Here is a 17,298-nt window from a genome sequence, read left to right as displayed (position 1 = left end):
AGTGGTGAAGTGATGGGTGGATGTTTTGGAAGGAGAATTTAGCATTTCTTTAAGAAATTCTTAAAGATTTGTACTCTCTGTTTTTTTTTCTCTGTGGAAAAAATTCAAAACAATTTGAAAAAAGTAAAAAAATGAAGAAATTGGAAGGTGGGGAAGATAATTAAAATAGCGAGAATGTATTTTTTGGGCGAAATCCTAATCTCCTGTATTGAAAACATAGGAATCAGAAGAAATTTAGGAAAAAAATTGGCTGGGTGGTGCAAATATCACCTCAGACATGCTAGAAACAACAGGTAAAGGACAAGATTTCTGGGAGAACTTGCTTTAAAATATGTATCGAAGATCAGAGGTTTTTAAATACACTCATCATGAACATGAATTACAGAATAGAAAAAGGTGATTTCACTTGGATTTGAGCTGTAATTTTGTGTGTGCACATAGCAAGAAATAACATAATTCATACAGAAGTTTTACTGAGAGAGAGAGAGAGAGAGAGTGTGTGTGTGTGTGTGAGAGAGAGAGAGAGAGAGAGAGAGAGAGAGAGAGAGAGAGAGAATGAAGATGTATGTTGTCATGTATATATTTTTTGCATGTATGAGTAAGAGGCACTCTCTCTCTCTCTCTCTCTCACACACACATACACACTATCTTTCATATACACATACATATGCATTCATCTTTTTTGTATGTATGTGTGCATGTGCATGTGAGAGACAAAGTAAGTGACTCTATTTCCTCATAAACTATAGAGAAATAGATGTCTTTTAAGGTACACATTCATACAGAAAATGTGACATCATTGTCATCATGGTATAAAATGTCATTTAGGAAAGTTGAATTATAGAAATATTATAATGTTATATTTTTGTAATGCAAATATGTAAATGAAAATAAAGTTTATTTGTTAGCCAAAAGATCACTGAATCTTTTGATACCCATACATCAAAATTGCAACTCAGTTTTTGAATGTACTTTCTGTAAAAAAATTTATTTCTTTATGCTTTGAAGAGAACAGAAAGTGAAAGAAGAGAGAAAGTGAAACCATGACATTTGCTTTGAAGTGAGAGCAGAAAGTGAAAGAAAGGAGAAAGTAAAAGAAAGGAGAAAGTGAAAGATGTAATGTCTAAGTGGTACTCACTCAGTCTCTCTTATATACACATACATAAATACATATGTATACATCTTTTTTGTATATATGTGAGAGAGCGTGAGTGACTGTATTTTGTCATAACATATAGAGAAATGGATTTCTTTTAAGGTACATACTCATACAGAAAAATGTGATGTCATCGTCATTGTTATGGTATAAAATGTTTATGATAGTTGACTTATAGAAAAAGATTATAATGTAAAATTTTTTTAAGGCAAATATGTAAATGAAAATAAAGTCATGAGATTACTGAATCTTTTGATACCCCATACATCAAAATTGGCAGCTCAGTTTTCGAATGCATAAGATACACATATATACACACACACACACACAAAAAAAAAAACTCTCTCTTATATGTATAGGAGATGTCCTTGTCTGTCGTTCTCTCTGTCTATCTCTCACATTCCCTGTGTGTCTATCTCTTCCTTTCTCCTCCCCTTCCCTGATATCAGCCACCCTCATTATGCCACATTTTTCTGAACCTAACACTTTTGCCCCCCTCTCATTTTATCATGTAATACCCTAACCCCTGTAATCGGTCCATTATTGATTTTTATTGCAATCCAATTAGCTTATAATTGAATTGGATGTTAGTTCAACATGTATACAAAGTTTGGTGAAGATTGGTTCCCTGGTTTGGGCAGCAAGATGGTAACAGACAGACAGAAATTGCTATTTATATACAAGATTAATTAAAAATGGCAATACTATTAAATGTACTAAATACCATTGAATCGATGTGTATGACGAAAGTATTACCATTTTCAGCTATCAACTTCAATATTGCCAAAATATGATCAGTCTAGTGAGAATGCATACAATCTCTAATTGAAGAAAAAACAGTTTTAAAAGAAGAGACATTTTCAGTGGCAGTTTATATATTTTTTTAAAGTCAAAATTCTAATAAAAATTATAATAAAAAAGAAACTAAATTAGAGAGTTTGTTGAGAGTAGGAAACCTCTCTTTAAAAAATGAAGGATACTTTGGAAAATGTTGTTCTAAATGTACAATGTCTGAAAACAAAATAAGAACGTCATGGCTGAGATGTCTCTGACATTAAATCTATTGATCAGAATAAAACAAAAAATTGTTTTCATTTTCTTTTTTCTTTTATCCCTCCACAGGTCCATCTTCAGTGACATGAGCATGGATACAATAATAATAAAGATTATGGTAAGTTCTTATTCTACATTGTAGATAGCAAATATATTTTTAGTGTTCAACAAGACTTTTTTTTAAGTGCTGTTAAATTCTGTTTATTACTCTCTAAATTAGCACAAATACCTTATAGTTGCATCATAATTAGCTATCAGTGTTATTGGTTTCTGTCAATAGCATTGTAAATTCTAAAAGTCTTTTCATAGTTCTTCACCAGAAAGACTACAATTGTTTGTTGGGTAATAGTTTTGCTGTTTTAGAAAAAAGAAAATCAATCACTAGATCCATCCCCAAAATCATTCCAACATTTCCACTGGTTTTGGATATTCAAGTAGCTTATCCAGATATTCTAATACCGCTCACTGAGTCTAATACTGAATAATGTTGTATGTTGCTCTCCAATGAAAAAAGGAGATTATGTTTTATATCCTAGTCACATGACACATTCATTAGAAGAACATACAATTAGTGTCAGCACCCTAACAAGAAGCATATGGACACCTATTGCTAAAAATAAGTCATATTTAGCCTATTAAGCTTCAAACAATTCAATTCACCATTAAAAGTTTAGTGTATAGACAGGAAGATCTGGTTTGTAGAGGGGAACATGAAGCAAAGTCAAAGAAAGCTAAAAGAGATAAAGTTGAAGAGAAAAGTCTAATTTAATGAGAATCAATATAAAGAATTTTATGGAAAATCTGTCAAATTAACCCTTATTATTAACTCACTGAGCTATTCAACAAATGCTTCAAAAGAAGGCAAAGTCCCTAACAGCTGGAAAAATCCAGTAGGGGTCTTGCTTTTAAAGAAAGGGGACAAAACAGACTTGAGCAACTACAATCCCATCAGTCTCCTGCCTATCATCTATAAGACATTCTCCAACACTATGCTCAGAAGGATGCTCAGCACCTCGGACCTTTATCAACCAAAGGAACAAAATGGCTTCAGGGCAGAATTCTCTACTAATGATCACATTCAGATTGTTAGGTTGCAAGAGACGGCAAACAAATACAGCATTCTGCTCTGCTTTGCCTTTGTTGACTGTGAGAAGACTTTTGACTCCATAGGATTCAAACCACTCCTTACAGCACTGAAGAACCAAGGAGTGGACCTTGCCTACATTGCAATGCTGAAAGATCTTTACAGCAGTGCAACATCGATCCTCAGGCTACACCAAGACAGTAATAAAATCAAGGCATATCACTGGTTGTTTACATGGTGCCAGCAAGATGCTATCTTCATCAAAATCCAATGGGACAAGAAGGGCATAACTATGTCACCTAGACTTCACAGATGATAATACCTTGACATTGCATACAACTAAGGAACTGGAAGAAAGGCTCACTGATATCCACACTACTCAACATGAACCTTGGAAAGACTAAGATCATGTTCAACAGGCACGTTATGCTAGTGCCTGTCACTATATAAATGGCAAGACCACAGAAAACATAGATAAATACATCTACCTGGGAAAGATGGTGATGAAAGACAGAAATCTCCTCCTAGAAATCAAGAGAAGAATAGCACTTGAGTGACCTTTGCAAAGGTGGAAAATCTCATGAGAAGTTCCAACTTCCATGAAAATTAATGCAAAGATCTTCAACTAGTACATCCTGCCAGTGATGGATTTATTGCAATGAAACATGGGCTCTCAATACTACCATCATGGACGACCTCATTGTGGCCCACTAGAAAAGAAAAAAATCATGCTTGGCATCACACAGTGAGACAAAGAAACCAACACCTTGACTCAACTGCACAAGAGAGTCAATGGCATTATAAGAATCATCAAGGAGAACGAATATAGATGGGCTGGTCACATCACATGTCTGAAGGAGAACAGATGGACAATCAGGGTGACAGAATGGATATCAAGACAATGGACAAGATCAAGAGGCCAACCAAAGACAAAATGATCTCATCCACAACTGGCCAGAGATAACTAGTAGTGGAAGGACTCCAATAAGTGTTTTCTCCTCCATGAGCAATGGATATTGGAAGGATTTAAACTATTGAAACTTTTCAGGAAGCAATAAGGCATAAAAGGATAAAGTTTGAAAATTTTACTTAAAAACGAATTTCATATAAATGTACTTTTAATGAAATTATACATTTAAAAAAATAAAAACAATTTAAAATATGATTTCAACATAAGAAAAATTTAAGTACTGTAAATTAATAACCACCATGAACCCCACCACCACCACTGAGAGAAGGCCATAGTTGGCAGCCAAGTGATGTTACATCACTTCAATCTTGAAATATTTGATGAAGCTAAAAGCATGCAGCTGCTTAGATTTCATAAGATCTGTATCTTATCAAAATGTTTTGTGCTGTGACTGATAATAATGTAAGTTGTTATAAACTTTAAAATACTGCAAGTATATGTGGTCTGATATATTAGCTCATGAAATTGGTTATAATATCTGGGAATACACTTTGAAATAATGGGACTTTAGTCACCAGACACATATTATCTATAGGAAATTTAATTAGAATTTACAAAACTGTGTGTATATGAATTTTCTCAAGGCAAAGGTTGACAGTAACTTCAAAGTTTTGGCTTACTTATCATCTGGCAGTCTGATGATGGCTAGTAGGCAGTCACTGTTGACCTCTTGCTTCCAAAACTTAGTATTTACTCTACAAAAAAGCAATGAAGTATCCTTCAATTTGATGTTAAATTGTTTTTACATACAACTTTACATGTTAATATCCATGCTTGTGTGTATATCCATGCTTGTGTGCTTTTATGTGTGTGTATGCATATATGTACATATGATTATTAAAATGATAATATTCAAAAGCTTTTACATGCTAATTTAATTTGCAGGGATGCTATCCTGATGTTTAATAATAAGTCTCCTCAAATCTCCAGAATCTTTGTTTGAATTCTTGCCAAATACAATATGGCACTTTTCTTCTGGTTGACAATGTGTTTCAATTCTAATATTCTTCAGTGTCTTAAGTAAAAGTTTGGGTGTTATGTCAAGTGCACTGATTACCACAAGAATAATTTTCACTCTGGCTTGGTCTGGATATTTCTTTTGCTTTGGTAATCCACTCATATGGTATTACAAAGTTTATGATCTCATTTTTTTTCTTTGTTGTACTCTACAATCATATGTGGTCTTTTTGCTTCAGTAGTTTGGACACTCTTTATGGAGAAATCCCAGAATTAGATATATTCTCAATCACAGCCTCTAGCTCATATCACTTTTCTGCTACTTTTAATCCACATACTTAGCTAACATCCCAATGCACTCTCTTATCAACACAGTCCTGTCTGCACACGTTTTGTGTTATCTACCTGCATGCACTTAAGAAATAATTAATACTTTCATATCCTTATGTACAGATTCTACATTTGTTGTCATAGTTTTATAACTTTGTATGTATTTATCAAGTACATTCCAATGGCTTGTTCAGTGATTCAGTTTCTCATTTCAGGTTTTCATGTCAGCAACCAACATTCTTCACTTTCAACTTCCTCATTTGTTGCATGAAAAGATCATATAATTCCTTCTATTTTCAGCTATTTGTCCTATCAATCTTCCTTCTCATTCTCGAAACTTTTCACAATTCTAGTGATTATTTGGGTGGGGGTGGGGTATTTCTAGCCCAAGATAATATTCTTTCATCATTATGTACAACATAGTTTTTTTAAACTCAATCACAATACTAATTTGTCATTTGCCTCCTTTCTTTCTAAGTAAAGTGGAGACTGTTGATATTACTTTTAGAATAGTACATAACTGTGAATTGAGTAGCTTCTGAGTTCTTCTAATTCTTGTAGCTGTCTTGGTCCATTTTAGAAAAGGAGCAGGGTATCCTAATAATGGTAAGGAATATATATTCATTGTGTTGATAATATTCCATCTATTTAGTTTTGTTTCAAGCACCTTTCTAAGCCTTCTTTTCTTCTGGAGACTTTCTCATTTCACTGCCCATTACCTTTCCCTCCTGGGTACTTGTATCCTTTATTTAATCTTTCAGCCTCTCTTCATGATTGACATTGCACACTTATTCACCCCAGTCTTTGCTGAATATTCTTACTGTTGGATCAGGGAATCCATTCCTTTTTGTATTTTTCATGTACAGTTCGATGTCATCCATATATAGCAGGTGATATATTTTCACTCTGGTTTTAGCAAACTTATAGACAGGCCTGGATTTTCTGAGTATGCTTGTCAGAAGGATTAACACTAGGAAAAAAATACAATGGAGGGAGTGTGTTTTCCTGAAATAATCCCCTCTGCATTTTTACATTTCCAAATGATTCACTTCCACATATTAGTTTTACTAATCATGATCTCTTTGCTCATTCTAAAAAAAGAACCTTTTCATTGACCAAGTGTTCTCAGGCACTCCAAACCCCAATAGTGTGGAACATTAGTCTATCCAGCCAATAGTAAAATATCAACATACAGACCAGTAGTTCCTCTTCACTGATAATAGATTCTCTTTTTCCTAAAAGCTATATAATTCATCTGCTATTGGGTCAATTAATAATTTGCAGAATAATGGTAAGTATCTAATACGCCTATAATTACAGAGTTACCCCTTGCTTTTCTTCTTTTATTGATGTTGCCTCAATTTTTATCTTATCTCTTCTTTAACTACCTGTAATCCTGTCACTAAGACTTTCTTTGGAGCTCATTTGTGTCTTTCCTTCACCATCTTTTAATTATTGTATTTATTCTCCAAAGATCACTGTTCAACTTGATTCTCAAGTCTCCATTTCCATTTTTTTTTTTTTTTGCTTGACATTTAACATCAGAAATTTCTAAGGCAATAGAAGTTGTCCAGTGTATGAAGTTAAGTCTGTTACTTTCTCAACATTGATTTTCATATGAGGGGTGTTCATTAAAGAATTCCCCTGACCCACTTCCGGTTATTGCAGGAAATGGAACTTGTACAGGTATAAACATACATGTCGCTACATACCACATTGTAAATTGCAGCTTTCCACTAGTATTCGTTTGTCTTTTACGGCTGCTGAAGTGGACTAAGGTGTTTCAATGGAGGCAGTCGAACACAGATCAGTGATCAGGTTCTTATACTTGAAAGGCTGTACACCAAAAGAGACTTTTGATGAGATGAAAGAAGTTTATGGTGACATTGCACCACCATACAATGTAGTCATGCACTGGCATCGCCAGTTCAAATGTGGTCAGACATGGGAGGAAACTGCTCCTGGATGACCACATTCCGCCATTGATGACAACACCATCCATAAAGTGGAAGTTACCATTTTGGAGGATCACTACATAACTATTCAGCAACTAACCAAAAAAGTGAAGATAAGTGTAGGGTCCATGGAAAAATCATGACTATTTGTACATGTGAGAGTTGTCTGCACGATGGATTCCCTGGATGCTGACACCTTTTCAGAAGCAGGAATGAGTCAGTTGCTCCCAGGCATTTTTGTCAACGTGCCAAGAAAACAAGGACTTTTTTGGCAGACTTATCACACAGGATGAAATACGGGTCCATCACTATGATCCTGAGACTAAAGTTCAGTTGAAACAATTGAAGACTTCATGGTTGAAAAGAGGTGGAAGTCAAATGGTGCAAGGTCAGGAAAGTAAGGGGGATAAGGAAGGATTTCATAGCCACAGGAGTGTGCTTTCATCTGGGTAACATGCACATCGTGAACTGGGGCATTGCCGTGGAGGAGGTGGACTCCTTTGGTCAGCATACCACGCCTCTCTGCTTTGATGACATCCCACAATTTCTGCAGCAGAGAAGCATAATATGCTTTTTTGGCAGACTTATCACACATGATTTTATTTATTCCAGTCCTTGGGAAGTGGGTTCGGGGAAATCTTTAATGAACACCCCCCATATCTCGTCCAACATCTTTGCAACTTAGTTTTTCACTCAATTCCACTCAAAGTTGGTAGCCTCATTTTTTCACTAGTTCATATCTCATTTAGCCATTGTAGTAAAAAGTTAAACTTGATTTGACCTTGGTGAATATTTCTCTCCTTTCTGTTGTTTCTTATTCAATACTTTCTTTTACAGGCTCATTCATGTAGCAATATTTTGAATTCAGTTATCATTAAGACCCTTTTTCCTAACTAGCAGGACCCATGAATATTTCTCAGAAGTAATGGTAAACCTATTGGGTTATTTCTGGAAACTTTATCTAAAAAACCTGTAGCCTGTGTTGTATCTGTATGAAAAGATAGTTGCTCATCTGCTACTCATTGAAAAGTGAAGGAAACTGGAATACGATTACTTAATGCACTTTATATACTTAATGCACAATTTTATAGACTTAATGCATAACACTCATAAAATAAATATTCACTCTTATTTTTCCATTTCACCCATAAAGAAAGAAAAATATTCTGTACATGATACAACTTTTAGTTAAATTGCCTATATTCACCATATAAATAAGCGTGAATATTTCATGGAATTGCACTTAAGTGTATGCATTAAATGATATAAAAAATTTAGTTCAATAAAAAACAAAAAAAATACACTTTTCATTATCCATGCACCACCACTACCTCATCTTCCCTTCTCTCTGCCTTTCTTTAACATCACCCCTCTGCGAAAATTATATTTCTAACTCTTTTTCTACATCACTACCACCTACAACTAACTTTTTTAACCACATAATAAATATTACACTTCCCTACCACACGTCATGGATGCTCTTTTTCTCTCTCCTTTCTGTCTCGCTCTTCACCTTATCCTCTTTTTCTCTTTTTCTTTCACCTCTCATTCCCTTCAACTAATCACTTGAAAGTATTACAATTACATTCATGGATGCTTCTCTCTCTCCCTTCTTCTCTCGCCCACTTTTCATTCTCTCTCTCTTTCTCTAATCACGTAAAAGCCAAATAACATAATGACAAGCAAATTTATTATAAGATCTTTGCAGCTGTAATTGAATAATGACCAGGCTGAGCTTGTGTCATGGTAAGACTTGCTGTCAGAGAACTTTACTTGAGGATTAGTTTCATTAATGCAGTTGTAATAACACTTTATCTGGCATTGAACCCAGGGCTGTAGCATTATGATGTCAAACACCAATGTTTTTATCCCACATCTGGGAGCCTGCCAGCCAATGCTAAAAAGGCTCTGCTTCCCTTTGTGGTAGGTCTAACCCTGCCAAGGGCAACCTTAGTGTATGGTCTCAGGCTATTGGTTACTCTCATGAATTGGTAGTATAGTGTATGATACTAACAATGGCATTGCCAGCAACAACAAAAAATGCTGTTTAGATAGTTTCTGAGCAAGCTCATCCACTTTTTAACAGGTTTATTACACTCCACCTTTGACAGATTTATTACTGTTATTATGGAGAATTAAATTACATACAATATAAATTTGAGTGTTATAGTTTCAGTAGTAGAAGATAAGCATCTCAATGTGACTTAGTTTAATAATTTAACTTGTTCTTGTCTAATTTTAGAGCTCTGCCAAGACCTTAACAAATGCTGACCGTGCATCTCTATTTTTGGTGGACATGCAACGTAAAGAATTATTTTCCCGAATATTTGATGCAGGTTCAGATCCAGAAAAATACATGTCAAATGATATCAGGTTATTTGCAAGTTATATTTGTTTGATAATTGTATTGAATCTAAAATCATATGAAGAAATGAAAATAGTATCATCATGAATGATTGAGAGCATTTAAAATCTATATTGTCACTTTTGTATTTCTTGATGGTATTGTACACTATAAAGTGACAAGTTTCAAGGTATTTCTACAACTTGGTCACTGACAAGATTCCACTGAAGTTGAACTGTCAGCAACCAGGTCATAGAGGGATGACAAAACTTGATGCTTTAGCTGCCAATACTATCAAGAAATATAGAACAGTTTAAGTGTTTTAGATATAACTGTGTTTGTATTTTAAATGGTCACAATGACTTCTATGATGTAATTGATGTCAAGTAAATACTTAAAAAAGAATAAAAGAATTAGAGAGCAAATGGGTTGATAACTGAGTAATCTGTGAAGAATTGAAGAGATTGACAGCAGAATGATGATGAGTAATGTCTAGAGTAATGAGAGAGTAAGAGTATGAGAGTCTCTGTAGTGTCCTAGTCTATAATGTGTCTGATTCCCATCTGTGACTACCCTTCAACCTTGTACCTGCAAGTCTCACTTCATTCTTGGGAGAGATGGTAACTCACTTCACATATGAGTAGAAGCCTAAAGCAGCAATTCATTCACAAAAAGGACAGACCCCTGCCAGAATGGATATTTACAAGTATCAACCGCAGTGCTTAAAATTGTATTTCAAATTCTACCAATTAATATATTCCCCTTTACATGATAAGATGGGTTGACCAAACCACTCAAAGAGCAACTTTGACCCAGGATCTTCTCTGATGTTTGTTTCAGGGCTAAAGGTCCAATTGTATCCGCTCTTAACAGTTTTAAGCAGATTAATAGCACTGACCTCCAAAAAACTGTTTTAGTTGACAGATAGGTGTCAAATAATGGGAAAGAGTTGACCACAGTAGAAAAATGAATTTAAAAAACATTTAAATAGAATGGCTAAATTAAGAGTTAAATGAAAAGTATTTTAATAATGCTTTCTAAAATAACGTCACATTTCAGAAGGAGATTCAAAGTAAATACTAATAACTTGCAGATACATGGTATTTCGTTATGCCACCATAATATACTATACTACTCATGTAAATATAAAAAAATGCTAATAGTTAGAGACCAAGTTTCAAAACTCTTACTGCAGTAGAATAAAATGAAAGCAAAACAGTTTCAAGATTTTGTAATCAATGTAGTTAAAAAAAATCTGTTGTTACATAACACTTTTGGTTAAGTGAAAAAATATGGTCATTAACTGAAATAGACATGTAGGAGTAAGTTGGCAGTTGAATTTTTTTGATTTGGTTCCCACAATGCGAACGGAACCAAGCTGCTGAAGTTCTGTGACGCAAATTATCTTATGATCTGCAATACTAACTTCAGGAAATCTGTCAATCACCTGTTCACCTAGCAATCCAGTGGTAGGAAATGAGAAAGATGGCTAAATGCCAAAACTTTCCCAGTTGAAGAATGCACCCCACCAACATAGGTCAGTTGTTAGTAACTTCAGGATCAGGGATAAATGGTTGCCCAGAAGATGACCATTGTGGAAAAGAAAGGTCTGGAAGCTTAAGGATCCTCTAAATGGACAGAGATTTAAAGACGTATTACATGAAGATTTTTACAGAAAGGAGGACAACTGGAGATTCCTATGAGACAATCTGTTGCGGGTTACTGACCAGATCTGTGGCTGATGCAAAGTCCCCTCTCAACCTAAGGTAACATGGTGGTGGAACAATATAGTTGACAGGGCCATTAGAGAAAAGAAATGGGCCTGGAAATATGGTAGTAGGGAACTGTATCAGATATCCAGAAGGAAAGCTAGGAAACAGATATACTTGGCCAGAGGGAAGTAGAAAAGAAGAGCTTTGCTATTGTTCCGCATCGTGAGGACCAGAGACTTGAAGTGTTTTGAATTGCAAGACAACGTGTGAGAGAAAATCATGATGTCATAGGAGAGAAGTGTGTCCACATGGATGATGGCTCACTTGCATTTTATGATGCTGCAAAGAAAGAGGCTTGGAAACACCACTATGAAGAGAATAATTGGGAGAAAGAGAGTCTGCCAAATGTTGACCCAACTAAGGGACCAGCTATCCGAATCAACAGTACTTTGGTAGATAAAGTAATTAAGGATATGAAGACTGAGAAAGCTCCCGACCCTTCAGGAATCACTGTTGAGATGCTTAAAATATCTGATGGTGTAGGCTATGGTCTAGTCACCTGTATAGTTAACCATATGGTACATGAAGGAGTCATACCCAATGACTGGTGTAGCAACAACATTCTCAAATGTTACAAAGATAAAGATGATGCCTTAGAAATAATTACAGAGGTATCAAATTGTTGGATCAGGTGATGAAAGTTATGGAGAGGGTCATAAGCCCAACTAATTAGGGAAAAAGTTAGTTTAGATAAGATTCAATTTGGTTTTGTGCCAGAGAGATGCACCACTGATGCTATATTTCTGGTAAGACCTAGCCAAAGAAATCTGTTCTTGGCTTTTCTTGACATGGAGAAAGCCTTTGACTGGCCGCCCCCGCACCGATCCTTTATCTAGTGGTCAATGCAGAAACTAGGGATTGATGAGTGGTTGGTGACAGCTGTACAAGCCATATACAGGGATGTTGTCAGTAAGGTGAGGGTTTGTAACAGGTATAGTGAAGAATTCATAGTACAAGTAGTGGGTTCAACAAGGATCAGTCCTCAGCCCTCTTTTGTTCATCATAGTCCTCCAGACAATATCAGAGGAATTCAAGATAGGCTACCCCTGAGAGCTCCACTGTGCTGATGACCTTGCTCTTATAGATGAATCATTACCAGAACTAGAAAAGGTTTCAGGTGTTGAAGCAAGGTCTAGAATCGAAGGGCCTTAGAGTTAACCTAGAAAAAAAAACAAAGTCTTGATAGGAAGGCAGACAAATTACAAATCCCTTCAGGTAGATGGCCCTGCTTGATCTGTAGGAAAGACATAGGTAGAAACTCCATAAGATGTACTTGGTGTAAGCTATGGACACATAAGAGGGACAGCAATATCAGAAGAAGGTTATCAGGGAAGATAGTTTTTTTTGTGTGGAAAGTGCACAGATACAATTAACACTAAAAATGTACAGAAAATGAATTCTATCATGTGCCAGTGGTGAAAACTAGTAGTAGTCAATAACTTCTGTTACCTAAGGAGACTAGGTCAGCAGCGGGGGTATATGTTCCGAGAGTGTAGCTGCTAGAATACAAATAGGCTGGGCAAAGTTCAGAGAGCTCCTACTTCTGTTGGTAATAAAGGGCCTCTCGATCAGAGTGAAAGGATGTCTGTGCAAACAGCCATGTTAAACAACAGTGAAACATGGGCTGTGACTGCCAGGGACATGCATAGGCTTGTAAGAAATGAAGCTAGTTTACTTCACTGGATGTTTAATGTCAGAGTGCATGCAAACAGAGTGTAAGCATCCTGAGAGAAAAGTTGGGCATAAGAGATATCAGATGTGATGTGCAAGAGAGACAACTGAGCTGGTATGATCATGTGATGCATATGGATGAAGAAAGCTGTATAAAGAAGAGTTGCACTCTAACAGTGGAATGAATTTGTGGAAGACATGGTATGAGGTGGTGAAACTTGTGAAGACCTGTTGAGCTGAGTGAAATCATAGTTGTCATTGATGCCTGTGTCATCTGAGCAGCACCTGAGCCTGTGGCACATAAAAATTACTGTTTGAGTGTTGGACCTCATGGAGGCAATGGCAGGTGACCAAGACCTTTGGCAATATAACATGGTGTGTAGATCTGTCAAGCCAAGTAAGACCATAGTTGTGGCTGATGTCGGTGTCAGGGCAATGATGTCTTGGCATGCGAGAAACATCTACTACACTCTCAGAGTGGTTGGCATTAGGAAAAGCATCCAAGCTTTGCCAAATCAGAGTGGAACCTGGTGCAGCTCCCTGACTTACCTGTTTTCAGTGAAACCATCCAACCCATGCCAGCATGGAAAATGAATGTTAAATGAGGACATAAAAGTACTTCAACAATTTATGCTAACCTACTGATAAATACAGAAGCCCCCACTCCATTTATTTACCCATACAATTATGAAGTCTGTAATGGTATTAATTCTAGATCTATATTGACAATTTTTTTTTTTTGCAAGAACAGTATCATGGCCTACATTATTCAAAATGCCCCTTTTTAAAAACAGTAATGTAGCAAGATTTGACAGCCAAGTGATTGAATACAAGTTTTCTTGATGTTGCTGGTTTTCAATGATTATCTTTACTTCCCAGCAGCTTCATTGAGCTGACCTGAATCATATGTATTCCAGCTAGGACATACGGTCTTGTTTTGTGGTGACCACAATATCTAGGATTATATTATCCTGCATGTCCTCTTGTACATAGATGGATGGACCTTTAGAGATTTGACTGTAATTTATAGCAGATCAAGTAGCCAAGTAGGTTTCGTTCATTGTCTCATGAAGTCCAGGATTTTTAGAAGATGACAATGTGTATTGTATTGGGTATATTTTGAAATATATTTGTGACACACACGAAGTCCCTTCAGCTGAAACTGAGCCCACTATAAAACAATGCCGTTCTTAATGAGTTGTAGGTTCATGGTATTTTGTTATGTGGAGATAACCATAACAAATAATGCAAAATTGCACTAACAATGACTATACACTATATATAGTGGCTATTTAAGCAGTGTGCTTGAGAATGATTAATGGGTTAGATGGTTTCTGATGAAGGGGCAAAATCCCCTGAAATATGGCAGATATGACCATTCCCCACTTTTCATCTTTGATTTTATTGTTGACATTTGATGTTTCATATACAGAACATAGTAACAAAAATCAGTGCTGGCTATAGAATATCTGCACAGATAACCTTAAATAAAGTACCATTCTTGTCATAAAATTTACATACTTCTTCACTAAAAGGATAGAGTCCAGATGGGAAAGGAATCGATAAGATATCAGACAGACAGCAAGAAGTTTGACAGGATTGGCCAGGTGGTCGCAGACATAAATCAGGGACGTTAAATGTATACTGACACTACTACTATTTCTGTGTTGTGTCCTATGGTAAAGACATAGGTACTGAAATGGAATATAGTTCATTGTGTTTCATTAGCTTTTCAATGTTAAGTTCAATTCTTTTTAAGGGACAGGAGAAAGTAGGAGCTAGACATATTAGTCTGAGGCAAGAAACTAAATCCTTAGTAACCCACTCAATGGTATCATGAGTACTAGAGAAAACTCTTCCTTAGATTTGGAGGAAGTATTTAAGCCTTTACAGAGAAAGTGAATTAGCAATAAATTGCTCAGATTAAAAACAAATGAAATTTCAGTTCCTGGGACAGCATTTCTATCCTGTGGCATTTATAAATGTTAGTCTTTTGGATGGAGCCAACTGATGTAGTGAAACCAATCATAGTGTATTAGGGTTGGTTTTAATACAAAAAAATGAATGATTCAAATTCAGACATTAGAAAGATGAAACTATGATGGTCTTCACAAAACATCACTATAAACACAAATTGACAAAATTGATAAAATGACAGACAGAATGCCTTCTGGTATCATATCTCCTCTTTACATTGTGAGGTCATTAGTATAAAAGGCAAGAATGAGAAAATAAGTACGAGTAAGCGTAGGCAATCAGTACAATCAACTATCTCCATCCCCCAAAGCAACACTTCAGAGATCTTAATATTTATTTCATTGAATCTGCCCCTCCATTCACAAACTTCACAATGTAAGAAATTGAAATTATCTTCAAAGCTGCAGGAATGAAAGAAATTGATTATAGTAGCTTTCTGTATTTAGTTCAAATCTACATTGACCTTTGATGATTCATAAAATTAGTCACAAAGGTGTCTTATTAAAAAGTAAAAATGTTAGAAGCCAACAGTATATCAAGTATGTACACTTATTTTCAATGTGAGAAAAAGTACTCCAGGCATATCACTGGTCTGATGAACCTTTATGTCTAAAATTTGTCTCAGTAGTTCAAGTTTTTGTTAGATCAATTAGTCTCTGCAGCACTAGAAATATTTAAAATTTAATCTTAAAATTAAATGATTTGTTATAGGTTATACAATTAGATAAATATTTACACTTAAACTTCGAAAGACATTATGGAAGTGTATACAGTTTGAACAAATATTTTGCTCATTTCAGATTTTCTATCAATAAAGGTGTTGCAGGATACGTTGCCTCAACTGGGGAAATATTAAATATACCAGATGCTTACCAAGATTCAAGATTTAACAGGTAAATAATTCAAAGTTCATTAGAATTTAGTATACAGCTCTCTTCCTTACAAAAAATTAATTTCTCGATCAGCCGTTCGAAGAGAAAAGATCCTGAAATTCTTTCCACCAGAATCATAGACCTTGATTAAAAAAACAAAAACACATGGTTTTGTGGTAACACATGGTTTTTGCTTCCCAACGACATGGTTCCATTGCGTCGAGTGGCACCTTAGGCAAGTATCTGCCACTATGACTTCAAGCCGACCAAAGCCTTGTAAGTGGATTTGGTAGACGGAAACTGAACGAAGGTTGCGAGTGTGTGACCACCGCTTGACACCCGATGGTGTATTTACGTCTCCGTAACTTAGCGGTTCGGCAAAAGTATCTGATAAGAATAAGTAACAGTAAAAAGTACTAGTCGTTTCATTCGACTAAAAATTTAAGATGGTGCCCTAGCATGATCGCAGTCTAATGACTGAAGTAAAAGATAAAAATTTAAAAAAAAAAAAAAAAAAAAAAAAAATGGCATGAACCGTTTGCTAGAAAGACAAGACTTCAGAACCAACTTTAATTCTAAATTTGAATGCCAACTGGAATTCATGTCTGATGATAAATTTTCCAGTCAATGAATAGGTACTCTATTTGAATCATTATAGAACTTCAATTCCAAGAGCATTTCTTACTTAATGTTGATGTCATTTTACTTCGATTCCGATTCTCATTTGCTTTGTCCAAAATAGTATACATCTTAGTCATAAAATTCAAATTTAAGATCTCTTGTAAAAACTTTTAAAAAAAATTTTCTTAAACAATTGCATCGCTTTAATCGATATAGTTACATAGTGACTTTTTAAATTTCAAAAGCCCGAAGTAAATTTGCAAATTAAAACAATTATTGGTGACCGGAAGGGAAACTCGATTAGCGATGGCCGAAGACAAAGTAAAAAAAAACCCCAAAAACATAAGAAAAGGCTTATATATAATTTTACTTAAACATAACTGAAGCTACGTCAATAAAACTGGTAATAAAATTGAATTACATAAATATAAAACAAATGGGCTTCCTCACTTCTACGAGAAGAATCAGAGGAAACCGACATGGCAGGAACCAGTTTACATAACCGAGCAGTTTAATGAACTACCAAAACATTTGTA

At 35.4% G+C, this 17,298-nt stretch overlaps 1 protein-coding gene across 1 annotated transcript in view; it reads left to right on the top strand.

Annotated features, from left to right (window-relative positions):
• LOC115214492 (probable 3',5'-cyclic phosphodiesterase pde-5) overlaps window positions 1-17,298 on the top strand; it is a 287,952-nt gene that overhangs the window by 140,242 nt on the left and 130,412 nt on the right. The window contains exons 11-13 of the mRNA XM_036505003.1: window positions 2,279-2,327; window positions 9,748-9,878; window positions 16,070-16,162. Of these exons, the coding sequence (XP_036360896.1) occupies window positions 2,279-2,327; window positions 9,748-9,878; window positions 16,070-16,162 (273 nt within the window). The remainder of the gene's footprint in view (window positions 1-2,278; window positions 2,328-9,747; window positions 9,879-16,069; window positions 16,163-17,298) is intronic.

The sequence above is a fragment of the Octopus sinensis genome, linkage group LG7 (assembly GCF_006345805.1).
Source record: "Octopus sinensis linkage group LG7, ASM634580v1, whole genome shotgun sequence".
Classification (NCBI taxonomy): domain Eukaryota; kingdom Metazoa; phylum Mollusca; class Cephalopoda; order Octopoda; family Octopodidae; genus Octopus; species Octopus sinensis.
Note: the sequence above shows the minus strand (reverse complement) of the source record. Positions and strands in the feature narration are given on the sequence as shown.